Source organism: Rhinatrema bivittatum, chromosome 7, assembly GCF_901001135.1.
Source record: "Rhinatrema bivittatum chromosome 7, aRhiBiv1.1, whole genome shotgun sequence".
Classification (NCBI taxonomy): Eukaryota; Metazoa; Chordata; class Amphibia; order Gymnophiona; family Rhinatrematidae; genus Rhinatrema; species Rhinatrema bivittatum.
Window position 1 is genome coordinate 275,691,164 of NC_042621.1, and position 25,640 is coordinate 275,716,803.

A 25,640-nucleotide genomic window follows, 5' to 3' on the forward strand; every position below is an offset into this window, starting at 1 on the left:
ATCCACTGCGATTTTAGAGTCCACTGCATTACTCTCATGGCCAGTTGGGCCATGGGAGTGACATGCACCAAGGAGGCCATATGACCCAGTAAGATCAGAAAGTGACGTGCAGTTGAGTGTTGTCGAGACTGCAGTCGATGGGCCAGAGAAGCAAGAGTGAAAGCTCGATCCTGAGGTAGGAAGGCTTTCGCTTTTAGAGTGTCAAAGTCGGCCCCTATGAACGATAGGGTTTGAGAGGGAACTAGCCTGGATTTTGGATAGTTTATGAGAAACCCTAGGGAGATCAGGTATGGCACGTGAGACGTAGAGACGTCAGTGCAGCTTGCTGAGTAAGAGCCCTGATCAACCAATCGTCGAGATAGGGGTAGACGTGGACACTTTGACTCCTGAGAAAGGCAGCTACCACTACGAGGCACTTGGTGAAGACTCGTGGGGCAGATGCTAGGCCGAATGGTAACACTCGATATTGGAAGTGTTTCAGGCCTACTAGGAAGCGCAGGAATCTGTGATGTGAAGGAGTAATGGAAATGTGTGTGTAGGCTTCCTGGAGGTCTAGAGAGCAGAGCCAGTCTTCCCTTTGGAGAAGGGGAAGAAGAGAACCCAAGGTCACTATCTTGAACTTTTCTCTTTGTAGGTATTTGTTTAAGTTGCGAAGGTCCAGTATTGGGCGAACACCACCTGACTTTTTTGGTTTCAGGAAATACCGGGAATAGAACCCCTGCCACTGTTGGGAGAGGGGCACTGGCTCTATTGCTCGGGACTGGAGGAGGAGGGAAACCTCCTGCTCCAGAAGCGGTGAGTGGTCGGATGTTCCCCACGTCAGCCAAGGTGGGGAATCCGGTGGAACAGAGAGAAAGTTGAGATGGTAACCTTGGGTTATTACAGCGAGTACCCACTGATCTGTGGTGACTGTATGCCATGGTTTGGAGAAGTGGCACAACTGGCCTCCGATGGGAATGGTCGGAAGTGGAGGCTGGGTACTGCTCTCTAGGAAGGAGTCAAAAGCCAGACACTGGACCTGGTTGGGGGGCTGGCTGTGACTTCTGTACTCGAGGTTGCTTGGATTGGCCTTTTTAGTAAGGCTTAGAAGCTCGAGCCCTGGATGCCGGGGGATAGAATCTCCTTTGCCGGTAGAATTATCTCTTGGAGTCTCTCCTAAAAGATCTTTTGGAAGAGGATGAGAGATCAAAAGGCAGTAAGGAGAGCTGGCACAGAGTCTCTTGGTGGTCCTTGAGCTGGACCACTGCTTCTTGAACCTTTTCTCCAAAAAGATTATCCCCAGCACAGGGCAAGTCAGCTAACTTGTCCTGGTCTTCTGGTCTGAAGTCTGAAGACTTTAGCCAGGCCCATCTTCTCGTGCTAATTTCTGCCGCCGAAATTCTGGAGGTGGTGTCGAAGATGTCATATGCTGACCGTACTTCATGTTTGCCAGCATCTAAACCCTTTTGTGCTAGGGCATGAAGTTGGTCCTGGAATTGCAGAGGTAAGGCTTCAGCAAATTCCTGAATCTTCGTAAACAAGGCCCTATTGTACTGGGTCATGTATAATTGATAGGAAGCAATGCGAGAGATGAGCATTGACTCATGAAATACTCGCCTTCCAAATGCATCCAGAAATTTCTGTTCCTTTCCTGGGGGATTGGGTTTGGAGTGTTGTGCCCTCTTCTGGGCTGACTCCACAACTACTGAATGATGATCTAGTTGAGCTCTCTGGAAGCCAGGGGCTGGCTGAACTAGATAGGTGGTATCTGCCTTACGGTTGACAGGTGCCACAAAGCCAGGGTGCTCCCAATTTCTCTTTAAAAGGTCCAAGAGGATGTCATGAATAGGGATAGACATGATTTCCTTAGGAGCATCGAGAAATTGGAGAAGTTCTAACATCTGATGCCTAGAGTCCTCTTCGGTCTGAAGCTGGAATGGAACTGTTTCAGACATTTCTTTAACAAAGTTGATAAAGGACAAGTCCTCTGGATGAGAACGCTTCCTTTCATCAGGAGGAGAGGGCTCTGAAGGCAGATCATCTGTACCCTGGGACGAATCATCTGTCCAGGGATTGTATGGCTCATCACCAGCTCCCATATGTTCATCAGAAGGGAGTAATGGTGTTATTCCAGAAGGTCTGGGCCTAGGCATCGATGGCCTTGAAGGTGAAATCGAAGGCATCGATGGGGGCATCGACGGCATTGATGGAGGCACCAATGGAATCGGTGACATCGATGGATGTGTCGGTAGTAGCATTCCGGAGGGCAGAATGGAGATCGGTGATTCTTCTTCTTCTTCCGATGACAAGGGTATCAGAGAGGAAGGAATCGGGGCCATCAGTTCCCTCGGATGCACCGGTGGAAGAGCACCTATTAACTTATCCATTCTTGCCAATAGCGGTGCAAGCGCCATGGGTATCGGATCGGTGGCCAGAGCCGGAACCGGCACAGGCATCGATGGAGGTTTGAACACCTGGAGTGCTTTACTGATGGCCTCTTGGATCATCTGATCCAATTCCTCACAGAAACCTGGGGCATGGATACCCGGTTCTGGAGTAGGAGGCAGCACTGGCGTAGCCGGAGGGTCCATTGGTGAAGGTGGATCGCAGATCCCGGCACCTGTCCAGGTGGGGAATGCCTCAGTGACCCAGAGACAGAAGAGAATGGGGCCTTTTCTATTCGGGACTTCTTTGTCGGTGGCTCAGACAACGTCGATGCCGAGGGCTTGCCTGTATCGGTGGCCTGAGATTTTCGATGGTAGTGTCGATGTTTTTCTCGATGTTCTCCTTAGTCTTTCTCCTGAGGAGGAACAGAGGGGGTCGACACCCACGGAGTCGTGAAGCTAGTCGGGCAGTAGCGGTTTCCTGGTGCTGGCGCGAAATAGACGGTACTGGTTCAGACGACGTCGAAGCTATCGATGGAGTCAGGGTTTTTGGCCGAAAGAGAAGTCCCATCTTCTCCAGCCTAGTCTTGTGACCCTTTGGTGTCATTTGGGCACATTTGGTGCAAATAAGGACATCATGGTCGGACCCCAAACACATCACACAGACCGTGTGAGGGTCAGTGATGGACATGGTTCGAGTGCAGTCAGGGCACCGACGGAAACTCGACGCCATGGACTCCACAAAATTTAGCCGTGGTGTGGTCGATGGCCGGTAGGCCGCAAGGGAAAAACTCGACGGGAATCGACCGCAAGCAGGTAAAAAACTTACTGTTTGACAGCGGAGCAAAAATATCGATAAGGGGACCCCTGTGGGGTAAAATGTTTTTGGAAATTTTGATGAAGTTCCATGAGGAAAAATTCCTGTCAGGAATCTCTGAAGAGCTCCTTAACCCGCATGGTTATTGCTGCGCGGAAAAAAGAAGACTGAAGGGGGACCTCTGCTGGTTGCAGGGATGGTACTATGCTGGGCATGCCCAGTAGGTGCCAGTCAAAGTTCTAGAAACTTTGACAAAAGTGTTCCGTGATTGGGCTCCATCTTGATGATGTAACCCATATATGAGGACTACCATCCTGCTTGTCCTTGAGAAACTATATGCTAGCAGAATACCTCACCTCTGTCACACATGCAGAACACAGATCGACCCTCACCAAATACAGAATAAAGAGACCATAAAGTATAAATAGAAATGTGCAAGCAAAAACTGAATTGGAAACTGCAACATGCTTGATCCTGTATACAGTGCAACAATGGAAAAAGAGAAACATTATCATTCCTCAAATATCAAACAATTAAATCAAGAAATGTCAGCAATAGAAATGCCTTACAAATAAAAAGGATAAATATTACAAAACAGCTGACCATCCACTAATTAAACTCATATAATGTTAAGGAGCGCTAGGAGAGCGGTCCCATTTCCGAGGAGATTGTGTGCTCTTGGACCTCGGCACGACCCCAGAGAACTCCAAGGCAGAACCGAGGCTGGTAAGACATGTCCGAGCCTGGGCTGAGACCAGGAAGCCAGGCCCCTGCCGATCTGCACAGCCTGAGTGAGGCCAACCACGCAAGGTTGGTCTCTGAGTGGTCCTCCGACTACTCTTAAGCCCTTTTGGACCTGCCAGTGGGAACGGCAAAGGCAGCTGGCTGGACAGGAGGCGAGGGCAGATGAAGGCTCTGAAACATGAAGAATCAGATGAGGAACTTGGAGACGTGAAGACTTAGAGGAGAAGCTTGGGACGTGAGGATCAAGGTTCAGGAACAAAGTCAAGTACTGGGTTGAGGCTGCGATGCTACACAGCCCACCACAGGGCGGACCCACGGGACTGGTCACGGACCACGTTTGAGAGCGAGGCAGACTCCAGAAGAATACATGGAAGATGAAGCCGGAACATGGTGAAGATTCAGTAGCCTGTACCAAGGCGCCCCCTACACAGCCACCCTTGGCTGGTCAAGGACCACACTGAAATGGAACAGATTCAGTCAGAGTCTTAGGCATGGACGGAGCAGCCTCAAGAAGATCTGAGGGCTGGAACGAGAGTCAGGACAGAGGACCAAGACGAGACTTGGCTTCAAACATGAGACACACGACATGGCACGCCAGGAGAGGTGACTACGAGGAACCAAGGGTTCAGGACATCAAAGTAGGAACATCACGGAACATCAGGAACAGATCATGGAACATCAGGAACAAGACGAAGGACATCCAGAAGAGATCAGGAACATAGAACAACAACGAGGGATCCCACGAAGAATAGGAGATGCCAGCAGAAGCGAAGACGAGAAGTCCAAAGAAGAACTAACCCCTTGCGAAGGCAACGAAGGACTGGAAGCTGGTCCCTTATATAGGGCTGAAGATCAAGAAATGCCCAGAGAGGAGTCCAGGAGGGCCCGGGGCATTTCCGGCCGCGGGCCCTTTAAATCACCGAAGGAGGCGCGGCCCGCGCCTTAGGAGCAGGAACAGGAAGCAAAGCAGGACCATGGCCAGCGGCCATGCTGCCGCTGAGCAGTGCAGGAAAAGCTGGGCCTCTACGTAGGCCCCAACGATAGTGATGGCATCCAGGCCGCTGAAGAGAGGCTGAGGGCAGCTCCAGCCGCAAGAAGACCCTGGGGACTGCGGCCTCCAGGCACAGCACGGCGATGACATCACCAGCGGCTCCGTGCCGTGAAGAGGAGCACCGAAGTCTGTGGCTCCCTGCCACGGTGAAGAGGGCGTCGGGAGACGGGCCGGCTGGCTGAAGAGAGGTGAGAGGCCTCCTGTGGCTCCAGCCGCGGGAGGAATCTTAATATAAAACTTTTTAAAATTTCCCAAAAAACAATTTTAAAACAGGAAACAGATTAAAAACAATAAGATTTTTAAAAAAAACCCCACTTTTTATACTTTCCAGCCACCCCATGCTTACATACACACACACTCCCTTGCACATGCTGACACACACACACACAAGCTCCCTTCCACCCAGCGACACCTGCACACATACGCATTCTCCCTCGCACCTACTGACACCTACACACACTCCCTCGCTCCCACTGACACCTTCATACACACTCATATCCTTGCACCTACTGCAACACACACATATGCGCTCCTTGCACCAGCTGACACCTATGCACTTCTTGCATGCTCCCTTGCACACTCCCACTACCTCTCTTCTCCCCTGCTGCCTCTGAATATGTAAAAAAAAAACAAAAAAAAACTTATAATGGTGGTCAGGAGGGATCCAGGCAGGGTTACAAACTGATGGCCCTGGTGTGGGAAGAGTTAGGCAGGCATAATGCAGGGGGTTCCTTTTTTTCTAGATAATCCACTGAGACTAATCATCCGATGATATTGTGAAAATTTATGAGTTTTTTCCAATTCTGGTGACATGATCTATGTGCTCCTGAAGAAGCCCTTCTGCGAAACACTGGCCTGTGTTGAGCTGCGATCATTGTTATGAACAATTTATTTATTTATTTACATTTATTTAATAACTTTTCGTAATGCATGTAACATCAGAAAACCAACACAAGATTCTGATACAGTATACCCACAGTGAGAGTGTATATGAAGTTCAGATAAACAGCTGTCCTTCCTGCACGCCCCTTCCCCAGTTCCCACCGCCACCCCCCATGTGCTGTCCATTATGATCCAGAACAATGAGTATCTTCATGGCGAAGAATAGTTTTTATGCCGTTGTTCATGCTGTTGTTCAGACAAGAAGCATAGAAAGTGAAGGTGAATACCGCTAGAGCACTAAGCCATCAATGCAAGGGAACAGATCTTTAAACCTGCGTGCGGGCGTAGATTTGTTTGCGCAACATGTTATAAAATCCAGGGTTGGCGTGCGCAAGGGGGGTGCACAATTGTGCAACTTGCACGCGCCGAGCCGCACAGCCTTCCTCCGTTCCATCCGAGGCCGCTTCGAAATCGGAGGGGCCTCAGAGGCAACTTTCCTTCCGCCCCCCGCACCTTCCCTTCCCTTCCCCATCTAACCCGCCCCCAGCCCTATCTAAAACCCCCTCCTAATCTTTATTGTAGAAGTTACGCCTGCCTCCGGGCAGGCGTAACTTGCATGCGCCGTCTCTCCAGCCCCCGGCACAGGCCACTGTGCCGGAGGACTCTGGACCGCCCCCTGGAGTCCCCCCGAACCTCCACCACGCCCCCGGACCCGTCCCCTTCCCACCCCTTTTTCGAAGCCCCGGGACATACGCGCATCCCAGGGCTTGGCACGCGCAGGAGCAGGCAGGGGCAGCTTTTCCAGGGTTACGCGCGTATCCCTTTGAAAATCTGCCCCAAGGTGTATAGTTATGTCCCGCAGCACCTATGTTAGGTACAAGTGTTGATATTGTAGGGAGTCGGCACATACCCTACTATAAGCCCCCTTGAGAGGCATCTACTTCTGAGCACATCCTAAAAACCTTCCAGTTTGTCTATGCCATATGGTGCTAAGAGTCCCATACCCCTATATTGTTAAGTCCAGAATTTTGCTTCTTGCCCTGTTATTAAGAGACATTAAGTACGGGTTGCATACGTCCAGAAATAGGTCATTCTTCTTGGTGGAAGGCGATGACTTGGCCGACAGCTGCTCATAAATTACCAATTTATGAAATTTCAATCGCCATTGTATAAGCAACGGGGAGTCTTTACTCAACCACTGAGTCAGGATGGATTGTTTAGCCAGCAGAAAGGCTTTGCTCAAGAATAGGTGCCGTGCTTGAAGGTGGACCCCTGGCACTATGTCCCGGATAAAATGCAGTAAACAGAACTTCGGGTCCATTGGTAGGTCGTAGGATCCACACCACCTCAGAGTAGAGTCTATCCCTTGTCCGCTTCAGAGACTCGCGCCATGTCCAAATATATCCAGGATAATCTTCAGAAGGGGTTTATCCAAAAATCCAAATCCCCAGCCGGGGCCGGGTTTTTTTTTTTTGTCGGGAAAAAAGATGGAACTTTATGTCCTTGTATTGACTTCCGTGGACTGAATGCGATTACGGTCAAGGATCGGTATCCGTTGCCTCTTATTGCTGAACTATTTGATCGCCTACAAGGAGCCGGGATATTCTCCAAATTGGATCTCCGAGGAGCATATAACTTAGTCAGGATTCGTGAGGGCGATGAGTGGAATATGGCTTTTAACACCAGAGACGGCCACTATGAATATCTTGTCATGCCGTTCAGACTAAACAATGCTCCTGCCGTCTTTCAACATTTTATTAATGAAATATTTAGAGACTTGCTCTATGTCTGCGTGGTAGTCTACCTAGATGACATTTTGGTTTTTTTCCTGTGATTTACAGACGCATCGTCAACACGTTATTCAAGTATTGCAACGTTTGAGAGAACATCGACTCTATGCCAAACTAGAAAAATGTATTTTTGAAAAAGAATCTTTACCTTTATTGGGGTATAATCATTTCTAAGCAAGGTTTTCAAATGGATCCCACTAAATTAAAATGCATTCAAGAATGGCCCCAGCCTAGTGGTCTACGTGCACTCCAGCGATTCCTTGGATTCGCAAACTACTATCGTAGTTTTATCCAGAACTTTTCTAACAGATCAATCCAGTAAAGTGCGGCCGCATTTACCCCGCTCCTAACTCGCGTTCTACTCACTTTTCGGCCGCGTTAGCCCTTCCTGCGATACACTGTCCCCTTTAACCTACTCCTACTGCGTCCTAAAATCCCCGGGCAACCCCTTCCGCACGCGGCATGTATATTGCATGTAAACGATCGAATTAGCTATTCCCTACCATCCAGTAACAGGCGCCCTGACTATCACTATTTTACCCTGCCGTTTTGCTGCGCGTTTAACCTGCTAACATACCGCCTACCCTTACCCCTGCGTTAGAGGCAGGGGTAAGGGTAGGCGGCAAACTTGGGTGCCGGTCTCCGGGGCAGCCCCAGTCCTCTCCCCTCCTCCCGAAGCAAAAAAAAAAGCGAAAAAAAAAGTAGCAAGAGAGCAAGGGGAGAGAGGATGGGCAATCCTACGCTCGGGATTGCCAGTCCCTCCCCTCCTCCCGAAGCAGGGCACGAAAAGCAGCGTTGCTCCGGGAGGAGGAGAGGGGGGACTGGCAGTGTAAAGCGATGAAGCGACTTACTTTTTGCAGCCCCCCCCCCCTCCGGACATCGGCGAGGACAACCGCGGCTCCCCTCTCCTGCCTCCAGCTGCTCGCGACGATGGACGCCTGCATGGGCAAAAGCGGCCCCTGTTCGTGCAATTGGGCCGCTCAAGGCGTGACGTCACGTGCCGTGACGCCAAACGTTGTGACGTCACGCCTTGAGCGGCCCAATTGCACGAACAGGGGCCGCTTTTGCCCATGCAGGCGTCCATCTTCGCGAGCAGCTGGAGGAGGGGGGGCTGCAAAAAGTAAGTCGCTTTTCGCGCCTGCCTCGGGAGGAGGGGAGGGGGGACTGGCAATCCCGAGCGTAGGATTGCCCGTCCTCTCTCCCCTTGCTCTTGCAACTTTTTTTTTCGCTTTACACTGCCAGTCCTGTCTCCCCTCCTCCCGGAGCAAGGCTGCTTTCGCGCCTTGCTTCGGGAGGAGGGGAGAGGGCTGACAATCGCCCACCCGCCCGCGGCTCCCGCCTCGATGACAGCCCGCCAGATGAATGCGCGCCCGCCGGCTCCCACCGCTGCCGCCTGGATAAACGCGCTCCCGCCGCGCTTGGATGAACGCGCGCCCACCTGCCCGCCGGCTCCCGCCTCGATGACAGCCCGCCGGCTACCGCCTCGATGAACTCGCTCCCGCCTCGAACGCGCGCCCGCCGGCTCCCACCAGTAAGTTAACTTTTTTTACACTTTTGTTTTTTACACTTTTGTTTTAATTTTCGCCTGCGCCTTGCTTCGGGAGGGGGGGAACCATCCACTTCCTGGTACCTGTCATTTCAAATGTCAGTTGAAATGACATTTGAAATGACAGGTACCAGTGCACCCAGGATACTGTATAGGCGCTGTATTAAGCGCCTATACAGTAAAATGGGTTGCGCGGGCCTAACGCTTCGCAGACGCGGCTTGCATTTGCAAGCAATTTAAATAGAGTATCGAGCGGTATGTGAGCAGGACTGTGCGTGCGGGGAACGAGGGTGCGCCCGGCACTGCAGCACTCTTTCTAACGCGGCCTTGCTGTATCGACCTGTAAGCTGGCTGCGCCCCTTACTGCACTCACTCATAAGGAGGCAAACATCAAGGCTTGGTCTTTAGAGGCTGTAGAGGCCTTTCAGGCTCTCAAAGAATCCTTCCTTCAACAACCTTGCCTCCAACATCCTGATCCCAGATGTCCGTTTATAGTAGAGGTTGATGCCTCCGCTGAAGGAGTAGGAGCTGTCCTGAGCCAAAATAACGCATCTGGAATGTTTCATCCGTGCTCCTATTTCTCTAGAAAATTTTCTCCAGCTGAATGCAATTATTCCATTGGCGACAAGGAACTTCTAGCTATCAAGCTCGTGTTCGAGGAGTGGCGACAGTGATTGGAAGGGGCACAACACCATATCACTGTTTTCACGGACCATAAGAACTTGGTATATTTCCAACAAGCTCAACGCTTGATCCCGCGTCAGGCTCGCTGGGCGCTTTTTTTCACAAGTTTCGATTTTGAACTGCGATATCGACCCGCTAACAAGAACATCAAGGCTGATGCGTTGTCCCGATCTTTCTCCAATGTTGACATGAGGAGCCAATCCAAAATATTATTCACCCAGCTCGCATCATCCTCTCCACAACGTTCACGGTCCAACCTGGCAAGACGGTGGTGCCTAAGAGGTTTCGTAATAAAGTATTAAAATGGGGACACGATTCTCAGTTAGCCGGGCATCTGGGAAGAGTTCAAACGCAAATGCTCCTACAACAATATTATTGGTGGCCCGATATGCACAAAGACATTCGAGCATATATGGATTCTTGCCCAACTTGTGCACAACACAAGATTCCTACTGGGAAGACTTGCGGACTTTTACAGCCATTACCTATTTCCCAGAAGCCCTGGACACATATTTCCACAGATTTTATTGTGGATCTTCCGCCATCTGAGGGCAATACGGTAATATGGGTAGTAGTGGATCGATTCTCAAAAATGGCCCACTTTATCCCGCTACCCTCCCTCCCATCTGCTCCTCGCCTGGCCCAACTGTTTATGCTCCATATCTTCCGTCTCCATGGTCTCCCACAGCATATCGCATCTGATCACAGCCCTCAATTCACAGCCCATTACTGGCTCAATCTTTGTAAGAAGTTTAACATTTCTCTGGACTACACCACTGCGTTCCATCCGCAGGCAAACGGATAGGCAAAACGTACAAATCGTACGTCAACTCCCGCCAGGACGATTGGGCATCGCTTCTCTCGTGGGCTGAGTTCTCTCACAACTCGCATGTCTGCACCTCAACGGGGACCTCTCCGTTCCAGATTATATTTGGATGACACCCCAGGCCGCCTCTACCTTTGCCCTTACCGGTGCCATCACCAGCAGCTCAGCTTACCACAGTACAGTTGCGGCGGCTCTGGATTCACACCCAGCACATGCTCTGGAAAGCTGCCCACACCACCAAGACATTTGCTGACAAGCATCGGTGACTGGCTCCACGATTTCGTCCAGGAGAAAAAGTGTGGCTTAGCACCCGGCACATCCAGTTGAGAGTTCCTTCCATGCGATTGGCCCCACATTATATTGGACCTTTTCCAATACTACGACAGATTGGTCCTGTGACTTACCAACTCCGGTTGCCGGCCACCTTGAAGATCCATAACTTCTTCCATGTGTCCCTTCTGAAGCCATTGGTCCTCACTTGGCCTTCCTGGAAAGCTCCTGAAGTTCCACTACACAGGGCTGAGAAAGAGACCATATACTGAGTGCAGGAGGTTCTGGATGTCCGGAAATGAAGCAACACCTGGGAATACCTTCTAGCATGGGAGGGATTCGGACCTGAGGAGAATTCTTGGGAGCCTGCTAAGAATATACTGGATAAGTCTCTTTTCACGAACTTTCACGCTGAACACCCTGGAAAACCCAAGCTTTCTAGGGGGAGGCCTAAAGGAGGGGGTACTGTTAGGACCGCTGGCCGCGGCGGGCTGCGACCAGGGACGGGCCAGCAGCTGCGGCAATACTAACTTACCCGAGGCGTCGGGCTGTGTCAGAGGCACCTGCTGTGGCTGGCAGCCTTCTCTTTTGCCTTCTTCGCGGCCATTGCCGCTGCCAAGCCCAGCCACATGGTTTGTCTCAGCCGGGCTGACTCCTCCCCCTCTGCCTCTGCTAGGAGCCGTGCGCGCGGCTGAAGAGAATATTTAAAGAGCCATGACAGGAAATTGTCATGGCTACCCCCTGGACTCCTCCCTCTAGTTCCTGTATTTAAGGCAAGGTCTGAGTATCAGACCTTGCCTTGGTATTGAGGCTCTGTGCTTGGTTACCTGTCTGTTCCTGGACTGGCTCTCAACCTCTCTTTGGACTTCGACCCTTGGACCGGCTTAGGACTATCCTTCGACTTCTACTCCCAGACTGATTACGACCTGCTGGAGGCGGCAGCCATCTGGAACCTACGACCTGCAGGAGGCGCTTGCATCCAGACTATCTTCAGTCTCCAGGGAGTCTCCTAAGTCCCAGCGGTCCTTATGGGCGCCTCCCTTCATTCAACTTCTACATCATCAGGTCTTGCCATCTGATGGTAGAGACCGAAGAGGGTTGACTTCCTTTTTGGTAGTGCTGACTCTACCTCGGAACAGGGTTCCACTTTCTGATTCATAACAGCATCTTAGCTTTTCAACCGTACCCATTGTTATAGGGGACTAGTAACCAATGAACATGCCTTCCTTTAATGACTGTAAGGCCCACCCCTCCCAGCCTAGAGGTGCAACCCTTTGGAACAATTATGATTCCCCTTTGTTGCGCTCTATGTTCAGTGAACATGATTTTGTATTGGCAAAATACAGCATATCTCCACTCAAGAGAAGTTCCAGCACTACCCTGCATCCCACCCCCACCCTCTCCCCCATCCCCCCAACATTTCCCATTTTTTCCACTTATGTCCTCCATATAAAGGAGGTAAGAGACCACCTGATTTTTTCCCCACCGGCTTCCCCGCCAGCATTTATAAGGCAATAAATCCTAACCAAACAACTTTAACTGAGTAGTTAACCACATTATATAACTAGAGTGGCAAATTAAACAATGTCACCTTGCAAAATAGGATGAGCTCATGCATCCTAGTGAAATTTGAAATTTAGCCAAGGCGTATCTCCTGGCTGGATTCACCTTAAGTCTACTTTCTCAGCTATAAACTGTTTCACCGCCTCCACTGAATCAAAACTTTGCCAAGCCCCATTGTATTCCATACGTAGCCGGGCTGGATACTGAAGTGTGAATTTCAATTTCCTGTTAAAGACATCTGCACAGATAGGAGAGAATTCCCTGTGTTTGATTGAGACCGCAGCTGAGTAATCCTGAAAATTCATTATTTGACAGACTACAAGGAGCCAAGATCTTCTCAAGCTTGATCTTAAAGGAGCCTACAACCTACTTCGCATTCGCTCAGGTGATGGATGGAAGACGGCCTTCAACACCCGGGATGGTCACTTTGAATATTTAGTGATGCCCTTTGGCCTATGCAATGCCCCGGCTGTCTTTCAAAATGTAATGAACGACATTTTCACAGATCTCCTCTACAAATGTGGTCATTTATTTAGATGACATCTTGATATTCTCTCAAGAAATGTCCACTCATCTGGAGGATGTCAAAAGAGTGCTGCAAAGACTCATCTATACGCTAAGTTGTCTAAGTGCGAATTTCACAAAGAATCAGTGCCTTTCCTAGGTTATATTGTTTCCTACCATGGGTTCCAAATGGATCCACAGAAACTGGAGAGTATAAAGAATTGGGCTCAGCCCACGGGTCTGAAGGCTCTCAGACGTTTCTTAGGGTTCACGAACTATTATAGGTCTTTCATCAAGAACTACTCTCGCTCACTGTTCCGCTTACAGCTATGATGAAGAAAGGTGCCAATGTTGTTAATTGGTCTACGGAGGCTATATCTGCATTCCAGAAACTAAAAGATGCCTTCACGAGCAAGCCGTGTTTCTGACACCTGGATCCCACTAAGCCCTTCATTGTTGAGGTCAACGCCTCAGACGTTGGCGGAGGTGTCGTGCTAAGCCAAGCCGGTGATTCCAAGGCATTACACCCATGCTCATTCTTCTCTCTTCACTTCTCTCCAGCAGAGAAAAATTGCGGAATAGGAGATAAAGAGCTCCTGGCGATAAAGATGGTATTTGAGGAGTGGCGCCCTTGGCTCGAAGGAGAGCAACATCAAGTCACAGTCTTTACAGACCATAAGAATTTGGAAAACCTCTGCCACGCACAGCGCCTAAACCATAGGCAAGAGAGATGGTCTCTGTTTATCAACAGATTCGACTTTGTGCTGAAATACCGCCCTGGAGATAAAAACATCAGAGCTGATGCCTTATCTCACTCATTCCTCTTTGAGGATATCCCAGAAGAACCACAACACATCATTGACCCGAAAAGAGTTATTCTGGCAGCTACTCACTCAGTACCTGCAGGTAAAACCATCGTACCCAAGAACCTCAGAAAAAAGCTGTTAGCATGGGCTCATGACTCCAAACTGGCTGGACATCCTGATCAAATCAGAACTCTAAACTACAAAAGTTTAACTGGTGGCCCACCATGAAGGAAGACACATTCTCCTATGTTGTTTCCTGTGCAAATTGTACCAGACAGAAGATGCCACCCGGTCGTCCTTGGGGTCTACTCCAACCCTTACCAGTACCAGACGAGCCATGGACATACATTGCTACAGATTTTGTGGTGGACTTACCACTCTCAGGAGGAAACAACATGATTTGGATAATTGTAGATCAGTTCTCTAGGAAGGCTCACTTCGTGGCTCTCCCTGGTTTACCCACAGCTATGGAGCTAGCCCAGCTCTTCATCACGCACATCTTCCGCCTACACGGCATACCTAAGCACATAGTCTCCGATCGCGGAGTCCAATTCACAGCTAAATTCTGGAAGGCATTGTGCAAGAAGTTTGTCATTTCTCTCAACTTCACCTCCGCATACCATCCACAATCCAATGGTCAAACTGAGAGGATGAACAGGACACGCAAGCAGTTCATTCGTGCCTACATGAACACGCGCCAAAATGATTGGGCAGAACTGTTGCCCTGGGCTAAATTTGCCATCAACTCTCATCCAGCAACATCCATTGGAACAACACCATTCGAAGTGGTTTACAGACGACTACCATTGCCACTTCCACTGTCTGTGTCATCTCCAGCAGTTCAATCTACTGCCAAAGAAATTCAACAACTCTGATCTCAAACAAAAGAGATACTTCTCAAAGCAGGACTTCGAGCTAAGAAAGGATACGATGCTCTCCACTGCAAGGCTCCTGATTTCCAGCCTGGTGACAAAGTCTGGCTATCCACTAAGCACTTAAGACTTAAATTACCTTCAGCTCGCTCTGCTCCATGCTTCGTTGGACCATTTCCTATTCTCCGATGACTAGGCAATCTCACTTATAGTCTGAAGCTACCACCTACATTGAAGATTCATAATGCGTTCCACATCTCACTATTGAACATTGATCCTTAGTGAGTTCTCTAACAAGACACCTGAAACTATTTATTTATTTATTTATTTATTTATTTATAGTTTTTCTATACCGGCATTCGAGATTAGAAACCCCATCATGCCGGTTTACAAATAACAAGAGGGTGTGCACAAAAACAAAGACAAGTGCAGAGAAATAAAATAAAATAAAAGTTACATTACAACAGGGTCATATAACTGGGGAGAGAATTAGAGTAAGATAGTTGAGTAGAAAAGATGAATTATTTACATTAATAATTTACATAATATTGTGTAGTGTCTTATAAGATGTTACTGACTTTCAATATGGATCTGGGAAGGCTTGCTTAAATAGCCATGTCTTAAGCCTTTTTCTGAAAGTAGGAAGGCATGGTTCTTGTCTTAGATCGGGAGGAATAGAGTTCCATAGTGAAGGTCCTGCTGTGGAGAAGGCTCGGTCTCTGTAGGTTAGGTGGTGAGTGGTTTTGGTTTGTGGAACAAGGAGTGATCCTTTGTAGGCTTCTCTGATGGGTCTGGTGGATGTGTGCTTTCTGAGTGGAATTTGAAGATCGAGGGATGCTTGGTGATGGATAGTCTTGTAGATGATAGTGAGGGATTTGTGGATAATTCTAAAGTGTATTGGTAGCCAGTGCAAGTTCTTGAGAATAGGAGAGATGTGGTCTCTTCTCCTGGTGTTAGTCAGAATTCTCGCAGCCGAATTCTGAAGCATCTGATGGGGTTTAATGGAAGCAGAAGGGAGACCTAATAAGATGGAATTGCAGTAGTCTATCTTAGAAAAGATTACTGCTTGAAGTACCGTTCTGAAGTCTCGCATGTGAAGGAGCGGTTTGATTCTTTTAAGTACCTGAAGTTTATAGAATCCGTCTTTAGTAGTTTGTTTGATGAAGGATTTTAAATTAAGATGGTTGTCGATAATTGCGCCTAAGTCCCTTGTTTGGGACCAATAGATGCAGAAGATGACATCGAGTACAAGGTAGATGCTGTCCTTGACGTAAGAAAAAGAGGCAGAGTATGGGAATACCTCCTGTCATGAGAAGGTTATGAACCTGAAGATAACTCATGGACACCTTTGGCTAATATACTGGATAAAGAGATGCTACAAGAATTCCATAAGATGTATCCTAGAAACAAAAGACCAGATAGGAAGCCTGGAGGACGCCCTTTGAAGGGGGGTACTGTTGCATCCGTCGGTGCTAGACGGCTTCACCCCGTTTGCCTCACCTTGTTCACGGCTCCCCCATATCCCTAGGGAAAATGGCTGCCGCCACGTCTACAAGCTGACCTCTCCGGCATCCCAGGAACAGCTTTGGTGCTGCCTCCCGCCATTCTCCTCCCAAGGGCCTACTAGGGTGCGCGCGCGCATGCCACCTACATCTTTATTCCAGCAATGGTGTAAACTTCGGGGGCGTTCCCCTCTACTGACTTCACACCATCCAGGTATATAGCCTGTACTAAGTTGCTAGCTCATTGAGTTAGCAAAGGATTGGTTTCGGCCGGTCTAAGCTACTCTGCCGCTTCCGTGCTGCCGCTGGAAGCTCTCTCTCTGCTCTTCGGAATATTGCTAACCTGGGTACCCACTCCTCGGGGGCCCTCTGCTTTATTTCAGGTGCCTTACAGGGATCAGGTACTTGCTCCTCGAGGGCCTGCTCTCCCTGCCTCGGTGCCGCTACCTAACTTCTTCAACCTGCTGGAATCGCATACCAACAGCAACCATCTAGTGAGTAATCTAACTCTTAGTCTATCTCATCCACAGTGCTACCTTGCTGGGAAACCTGCACCGGAATTCCCCTATACCAACGGGGTGAGAAGGGCCCCCTCTGCCGAGGGTCCTGAGACTGCTACTTCCAGACTATCTCACTACTGCCGCCTCTGGTGGTACACTACAAGCTGTTTAATAAAAGAACTAAACTCTGTGTTTGTGCGTTTGCATTTAGCCCAGTACTGTGGCTCCTCACGGGGCTCCTCCCGGTGGGCGAGGTCATCTGCCACAGTACCCAAGAATCCACCCAAACACCGCTTAACCATAACAGGTATAATCCACAAATGATGCAGAAGACCAGGTGGCCCGTTTTAACTAGGGCACACCGACTGGCTTGCTGATGCATGTTTAAACATTGGATATTGGTTAATTGTTCACATAGGATCTGTGTTTATGTATTTGTATTTTGGATTTGCCTTGTTGGTATTATTGATTTTTGGCACTTCCTGGCTCCCATTTGGTGTTTTGGAAAGTCTCTAAAATGGACCATTTTTTTAAAAAAGCTTTGATGTTTATTGTTTAATATTATTATTTTTTATTTCCATAGGAGATCATCATTGATCCATTCATATTGGTGGAGAAGCTGAAGGCAAAAAATCCTACACCAAGCCCTGAAGACTGTTGTGGAGCAAGAGGTTGCTGCTGATTGGCAAGTTTGGCTCTGGAAACCAGAAATACTGCAACACAAAGCTAAACTCTTAGCATGAGTCAGAAAGAAAAATAATAAATAAAAATCTATTTAGCTTTACTTGGAGCAATGTAAAATATGAATATTTTTCAAAATGAGGCACAAGCCAATGTTTCCTCTAATTTTTGTGGGGTGTGTGCAGATGTACACTACTGTTGGGTGCCTAGTTTTTGCATTTGAACACCAGTGTTTGGGGGGGGGGGGGGGGAGGCACTACCTCCTTCTCAGTCTGCAGTGAGTACATTAATGCCAAGAAAAATCTACATACATGAATTATAAATGAGCACATTTAACTAATCAGCACAAAATGTATTGGAACAAAGTACCCATGGAGAAATGTTGATAGGCATAGAATAGTCTTGAAAAGCACATTAACCTAACACATAAAATGATCATATCACCATATTGTGCTCTCTGAATGTAGTATATATAATCCAATGCAGAAAGAAATATGAAAAAGGATGCTACATTGGTAAAAGGAGCAAAAAATGAAGAATAAATCGTCACAGATGTAAATTAACACATTACAGAGAAGAGCAGATTGACAGCTCAGCAAATAAACTTTTCTTAAAAGTTAGCAATTTTAATTTAAAAAATGCTGACTTAACTACAGAGAATCCCCAGAACGGCATCCCAGCTCTTTTTTTTTTATTAATGTGCATCTTTCCCAGCTTCCTCTCTGGACATTAACATTCACCTACAAACCTGTTCCCCTATTCTTATTTAAATTTCCCAAATAAACTCCTTAAGAGTTGGCATGAGGTTTTTTTTGGTTTTTTTTAAAGATGCTTGAATTATGAAAGATGCATGAACGGATAACAGCCAGGGTTGAAGCCTCGGTGATTGGTGCTACTATTCACACAGTTGAATCTTCTGCTAATTCAACCCCCTTTTTTGCATCTGTTACCATTTTTCAGGATACTTAAAAGAGAACTGTAGGAGTACAGAAGAATTTAATTACACAACTTATATTACTCTGTTTTGAATGCGTTCCTACGCAGTGCCAGGCCCAGAGAAAGGGGCAGTCCGGGGCTGGAGGCGGCCGGTACAGCGGCCATTTGACGCTGTGCCGGGGAAGCGCCTGCCGGCGCATGCAAGTTGCTACTGCTCCTGAAGAGGAGCAAAAGGTAAAATAAAAAATTGGGGGTTAGATAGGATAGGGAGGAAGGTCAGGTGGGTTGAAAAGTTCCCTCCCAGTCCGCTCCTTAACTGGAGTGGACTGAGAGTGGCCTGATCTCGTTGCCGCGTGTACTTTTACAAAATTAGGCACCCCCTGCGCGTGCTGCCCATACATGCATGCGCGGATTATAAAATCCAGCGTGCATGTGCGCATGGATTTTATGACATTTTATGACATGCACACCTTTTAAATCTACCCCTTCATTATAATAGCCTCTCTCATCTCACCTTATAATCATGCCAGTAATTGTTTATCCTTCTTTCCACCTTTTCTAATGCTTGGAATACATCTGATTTGGGCTTCCAAGATGGCGTTTTTAAACAATGCCCATGCTTACTGTAAACTCTTAACCTTTAAGCTGCTCCTTTCAGTTTTTCCTAACCTTTTCCTTATTTTATCATAGACTCACTTTTTGAAAATTAAGCTCTATTGCAGTAGATTTTTTTAATGTCCTCCCTCCAGATATTAAGTCAAATTTGATGATAATATCATCACTATTGCCAACTGGCCCCAAAACCGTTACCTCTCGCACCAGATCCTATGTTCCACTAAGGACTAGGACTAAAATAGCTCCCCCTCTTGGTTCTTGTCCAGCTGCTCCGTGAAGCAGTCATTTATTTCATCTAAGAGTTTCACCTCCTTAGCAGGTCCTGATGTAACATGTCCCCAGTAAATACTGGAGTAATTGAAGTCACCGATTATCATTGTGCTGCTAATTGATAGCTTCCCTAATTTCTGTTATTTCAATGTCTGTTTATGCTGGCCAATTCTATTTTATCCCCCTTTTCACATGGAATTTCTATCCATAAGGATTCTACAATGCATTTTATTTCTTGTTTGACTTAAGTGTCCTCTTTAATATATAATGCCATCTCTCCATCAGTTTGATCCATCCTATCATTTGGATATAATTAGTACATTGGCATCATAGTGTTCTATCCTGCATACATGCAATTCAGTACCTGAATGTTGTGTGAGCCCGAAACCTGAGAGTCCCATTGGATTCGTGTCTCTCTCTAAAAAATCATATGAAACAAGTAGTTAAGTCAGCATTTTTTAAATTAAAATTGCTAAAACCACTTAAAAGGCTGTCATGTAGTAGTGACATGTTCAGATCTATCTTGCAGGCTCTGTTATATGGGCAGTTAGACTATTGCAATAGTCTATATATGGGGTTCCCCCCCAAAAATGTAAAGGCTTTACAAATGATTCACATGCTGCTGAAAGCATGTTATGAAGCGTGGCTCATACAGACCATATTACTCTGGTCATGCATAGCCTTCATTGGCTTCCAATGGACCTTACAAGCAGATTTAAAATTGTTGCTTTGATTCACAAGCTTCTGTACACTAGCTCTCCTTGTTCATTAGTAAATGCTTCAGAATGTCACTAAGTTCTTCTAACACTCAGTTATTGGCGATTCCCTTGGTTCGGGCCTACAAGTTGCAGTTAACATGTTCTTGTGCCTTTTCCTACTATGGTCCAGTATACTGGAATGTGTTACCAACAGAATTGCGAAAGGAAAAAGATTAAAAAATTTTTTGCAAGCAGGTGAAAAGCCTTATACTTTGCCGAAGCTTATGGAAAGAGAGAGTAAATTTAGAAAGTTTGTTTTAGTCATTTTTTATTCTATTCTATGTTTTTGTCTTATTGACTCATTATTTATGTTTGAACTGTGCTCTGCACGGAACACTGTAGAAGATGCGGATAATAAGAACTATTAATAAAATAAAATTACAACAGACTATCAAAGGAGAGACATTCACCCAAAATTAAAGGCATAAGATTAAAATATAAAAAATAACACACAATTCTGTTCCTTGAGACTGTTTCTTATTGAAATCAATAATGCAGGGGGAAAAGTCCACACAGCAAAACATTTTAAATTAAGATGATCAAACACTTTGAAACAAAGGATCTTCATATTTGGCTCATTTAATCTCAATTTGTCTGCCTTCGAAATTTTTGCTTTCTGCAGATGATTTACTGTTGGTTGTGCCTTCTTTTAAAGATATTCTTGCAGAAACTTATGCCCAAGCTTTTTCCTTGATTGGTCCTGTTTTATGGGAATGTGCTACCAAGCTATCTGTGTGTCATTTCTGATATTAAGGTCTTCTGTAAGCAACTAAAAGCTTTCTTATTTTAAGAAGCATTTGCCAGTATTTTGCCCTGAATTTAACTGATTTTTATTTTTCTATACCTGTATGTCTTGTTTTATGTTTATAATGTATATGTTTTTTTCACTGCTTAGTACAATTGATTTGCTTTAAGTGGTTTATAAGAATTTTTAATTAAATAAATACAAAATTACTTAAAGGACATTGGCTTTCTCACCAACTATAGGCCCTTTCAATTGTAAAATGTCACTGTCAAACCCCATCTCCATCTATAATAGCTAATGCAGGGAGCCTAACACCTATATGATTCTGTACTATTTAAAACCAGTATAATTGCACTGTTTCTTCACTGACCTGATAGAAAGAGGAGGATAACTCTTGAAAGCTCGACACAGATGTATTGAGTTAATCCCAATAAAAAATGGTCTTAGCTACCCCTTGTTTGTTGACTCTTCTTTCTGAAACTTGCAAAAAGCCACTGCTTATCCCTGAATATCAGCAAAAAAAAGATTGGGTCTATTCTTTGGGATCCTGCCAGGTGCTTGGGACTCACATTGACCATTGTCAGAGACAGGATGCTGGGCTTGATGGATCCTTGATCTGACCCAATGTGGCATATTTTTTGTTCTTAGATAAATTGACTAACATGGCAATCCAAAACTTTGCTAAAAAAAAAAAAAAGGGGGGGGGGGGGGCAGGTTACGATGCCATTTACCCAAGTAAAAAGCAAGTTTGCTTATCATAAATGGGGTTCTCTGCAGACAGCAAGATGACTTAACCATGACGTGGGGTAACTGCACCTGTAGCTGAATAAGTTTTTACTACTGAGCATGTGCGGGAGTTCCCATGCACACACGCTGCTTTATGAGCCTCTTAGACGATTTTAGAGCTTAGCTTTAACTAGGTAGTTGACTCTCCAGGGAGGTGAGCAGGTATTAAGTAAGGCTAATTCATCCTTCTGACTACAGAGAACCCCATTTACAGTAAGAAAATTTGCTTTCTCTGTGAACGAGCAGGGCCAAATTAGTCATGACACATGGGGAGTCCCAAGCTGAGGGTTGTGAATGGAATACTTACTGAAAAAGCTAAAAGAAACTCCCCCCCCCCCCATGGAGAGTAGACTACTGGGCGAACAGGCTGCGCAAAATTCTTGCCCAAAGTTACTGTCAATTCTTGAGAGATTGTCAGTGCACACTTTCACATCCCACTACTGTCTGGACAACCAAATTGTAGCTTTGTATATGTCCTTGAGTCAGACGGCTCTTGGGTGAGCCACCAAAATAGCCATGGCTCTTACTTGATGAGCCTTAAAGTCTGAGATCTGAAACCCAGCTAGAGAATAGCAATGTGCAATACAGTCTGCTAGTTTGCTGGACAATGTATATTTGGCAATGGCTACTCCCGGTCTGTTAGGATCATAAGAGATGAAAAGTTGGGAAGCCTGACAATGCGATTGAGTTCTCTTCAGATAACAGATTAAAGCCCTTTTACAGTCCAATGATTGCAGAGCCTTTTCTTTATGTGCATGAGGTATTGGAAAGAACATAGGCAAAACAATGGTTTAATTCAAATGAAATGCAGATACTTAATAAGGAACATTGCCCTGTTAAGGAAAACTGAAGTACAGAGAGTAATGAACCAACACTTGCAGTTCGCTGACCCTTCTGGCCAAAATGATGGCAACTAGAGATATCACTTTCCAGGATAGGAACTTCAAGGAAACTGACTCCAACAGCTCGTAGGGAGGATTCATCAATTGTATTAAAATGACACTGAGATCCCATGGCACCGGTAGCTTTGTAACCGGAAGTCTCATATGCCACAATCCCTTTATAAACTTCGATACCAGAGGATGAATGGAGATCAGCTTTCTATTCCCTTGAGGACTGTAAGTAGCAATGGCACTGAGATGCACTTTGACCAATTATGTACTGAGACCCAAAGTGGAGATTGAGAACAAATATTAAAATGGATCTTTTGGAGCACAAGTGACAGGTTCAGGGAGCCTGCCCAATACCAAGATGAGAAATGTTTCCATTTAAAACTGTTCACTTTTCTAGCAGACATCTTCCTGACTGAAATCACAATGTCCTCAACCTCCTTAGATGGTGACAATAAAGAGAGTATTGAGTGTTCAACATCCATGCCATTAGGCTGATATAGATAATCCTCCTCTTGCGTTAGTAGATCCAGATCGAATCCCAGGGGGATCAATGGGTGAACTGATAAGTTGATGAGGTAAGAAAACCACACTTGCCTGGGCCAAGCTGGAGAAATGAGGATAAGACATGCCCATCTTTGTCACCAACAGAATCTTATGAAAGGCATACAACAGATGTGCATCCCACTTGAGCAGAAAAGCATCTGGAGTGGATTTGAACCTACTGCAAAGAATGGAGCTAAATTTGTTGACTGTTCTGTTGTTTTCTGAATAAACAAGTTGATTGCCAGAGACTGAATAGTCTGTCTGCTACTCTGTGGTCCAGGGATTACTCGTGGGGGTGAAAAACACTGATGAGATGATCTGCTAGTGTGTTGGAGAGGTCAGGAAGGTAAGTTGCTTTGAAGAAAGCTCTATGATTGAGAGTCCACTCCCAAATTTTATTAGATTCCAGGCAGAGGGCCCAGGACCCTTTGCCCACTTGCATGTTAACATAGAACATTGCCACTTGGTTTGGATCAGAATTCTCTTTCCCTGAAGTAGATATAAGAAAATTCTTAACACATGTTGAATGGCTTGCAGCTCCAAGAGGTTTATCTGGCACTGATGTTCCGCTACTGACCAAATCCTTTTGAGTTTAGAAGGAGCCCATGTAGTGCCTTACCCCAGGGTGGACTCATCCATCGCTAGCATTACCTGTTGAGATAGAACTCAAGGAGGGGCATCTAGCTCCAGGATCTTTGTATCTAGCACCAATGAAAGGATGATTTCATTTCCATGGTTATCTATACACAATACGAGAAGGGCTGATGTAGTTGATCCCACTGAGAGTGGAAGCCCCACTGGAGAGATCTCATGTCAAGACATGGCATAGGGATCACATGAATGAGGACAACTAGGATTGTTCAGGCCGGTACTTGTTCTTACTTCAGCAAGTTCTGAACAAAACTTGAAGACAAAAAGCCTAATCAGACAGAAGGAATGCTTTTTACTCCGATGCATCCAATGGACTTGATTCTCTGAATAAAGACCAGGTTTGACTTGGTAAAGTTGATTATGAACCCTAGTGAACAAGCTGCATCATCATCTAGAGAGACCAGGATCCCTTTGTGTAACTTGGGCGAAAGCAGCTTGGGAACAGACAGAAGGAACAAGGACGCAGACTCTGGCTGTTTGCTTTACAGTGCTTTACAGTGAACAAACTAAGTGCAAAGCAAAAAAAACAAATGATGCAGCTCACCTTAATATTCAGGTAGTATGCATATCAAACATAGGTTTTAGTGTAGGCCGGCTTCCTGCCTGCTCACCAGGGCCTGTTTAAACCTTCCTGGCCCTGAGTTTTTAAACTCTGGTGAGGGACTCCTCCCTTCACCCAGGATTCCCTGTGGGTATGGATTTTAAGGAGGACCAGGCGAAACAGCTGTGTCCGGTCCTTTAAGATAGTCTAAGGGAGTTTTCTATCTACTCCCTCACATACCCTCACTCTCAGCTCAGCCTTGTCAGAATGAGTACCTGCCTGTACAAGGAACACATCTCTGGACAGGAAATCTGCATTGGTGATTTCCTTTCCTGTCCTATGTCATATTTGGTAGTTGAAGGGCTGTAGGATCAGGAACCACCTTATTACCCTCACATTGGACTCCTTATTTCTATTTATCATAGGAGCGGTTGGTGGTCCATTATGAGTGTGAACTGTTGTCCTAGTAATTAGTAGTGCAAGACCGCTAAGGCCCACTTGACTACCAAGGCCTCTTTTTCAACTGTTGAGTAACATCTTTCTCTTGGCATCAACTTCTGGATAATGTATGTCACAGGATGTTTTTGACCATTCTTCTCTTGAACTAGGGCTGCTCCCAAACCTACTTCTCAGGCATCAATCTGCACCATGAAGGGCTTGGTGAAATCCGGGCTTATCAGGACCAGTTCAGAGCATATTACCTCTTTCAGAGCCCTGAAGGCTTTCTCTGCTTCAGCTGACAATTAGACTTTCTCTGGTGTTTTCTTCAACAACATCCTTGTGACAGGCTCCATTTTCTCCGAGTAACTGGAGATAAAACTTTGGTAGTAGCCGTAAGGCCTAGAAATACTCTCACTTTTGCTTTTGTTTGTGGGACCCCTACCCTGGTGATCGCCTCAATCTTCTGGGTCTGCAGATGGACCTTGTCTTTCCCCAGGATGTAGCTCAGATACTGGACTTCTTACCCTCCCAGCAAGCACTTCTTGGGGTTTGCCATTAGTCCTGATTTCCTCAGAATGGTTAGCATGGCCTGGAGTTGGCTTAGATGTGTCTTCCAATTTGGGCTGTATACCACAATGTCATCCAAATAAGAAGCTGTGTACTCATGATGTGGGGAGAGCAGCCAGTCGACCAAGCATAGAAACATTGCAGGGGCGATATGGAGTCCAAAAGGTGGATGGTGAACGCAGTCTTCTCCTTCACTGTTGGCATGAGAGCTCTCCGTTGCCTCAGGTACAAAACTAGAGGGGTTTGGGAAATACCTATAGTACTTGAACGTATTCTGCTTTGATGTACACTCTGAAGTGCTGAAAAGCAAAATATAAAAATATAAATAAATAAATAAAATAATTAAATGAGAGGAATCTGCAAATACCCTTTTGTAAGGTCCAGGTTGGAGATGAACTGAGCTGATCTCAGACACTCAATCAGTTCATCCACAAATGGCAGCGGGTATGCATCAAGTTTTGAGACCTCATTGACTTTTTATTTTTATTTTTTT

At 46.4% G+C, this 25,640-nt stretch overlaps 1 protein-coding gene across 2 annotated transcripts in view; it reads left to right on the plus strand.

Annotated features, from left to right (window-relative positions):
* AS3MT (arsenite methyltransferase) overlaps positions 1–18,837 on the plus strand; it is a 171,589-nt gene extending 152,752 nt beyond the window's left edge. For both annotated transcript variants that reach the window (XM_029610283.1, XM_029610284.1), the window contains one exon: positions 17,304–18,837. In XM_029610283.1, coding sequence (XP_029466143.1) covers positions 17,304–17,402 — 99 coding nt within the window. In that variant the 3' untranslated portion in view covers positions 17,403–18,837. The remainder of the gene's footprint in view (positions 1–17,303) is intronic.
* Positions 18,838–25,640: the final 6,803 nt, after the last annotated feature.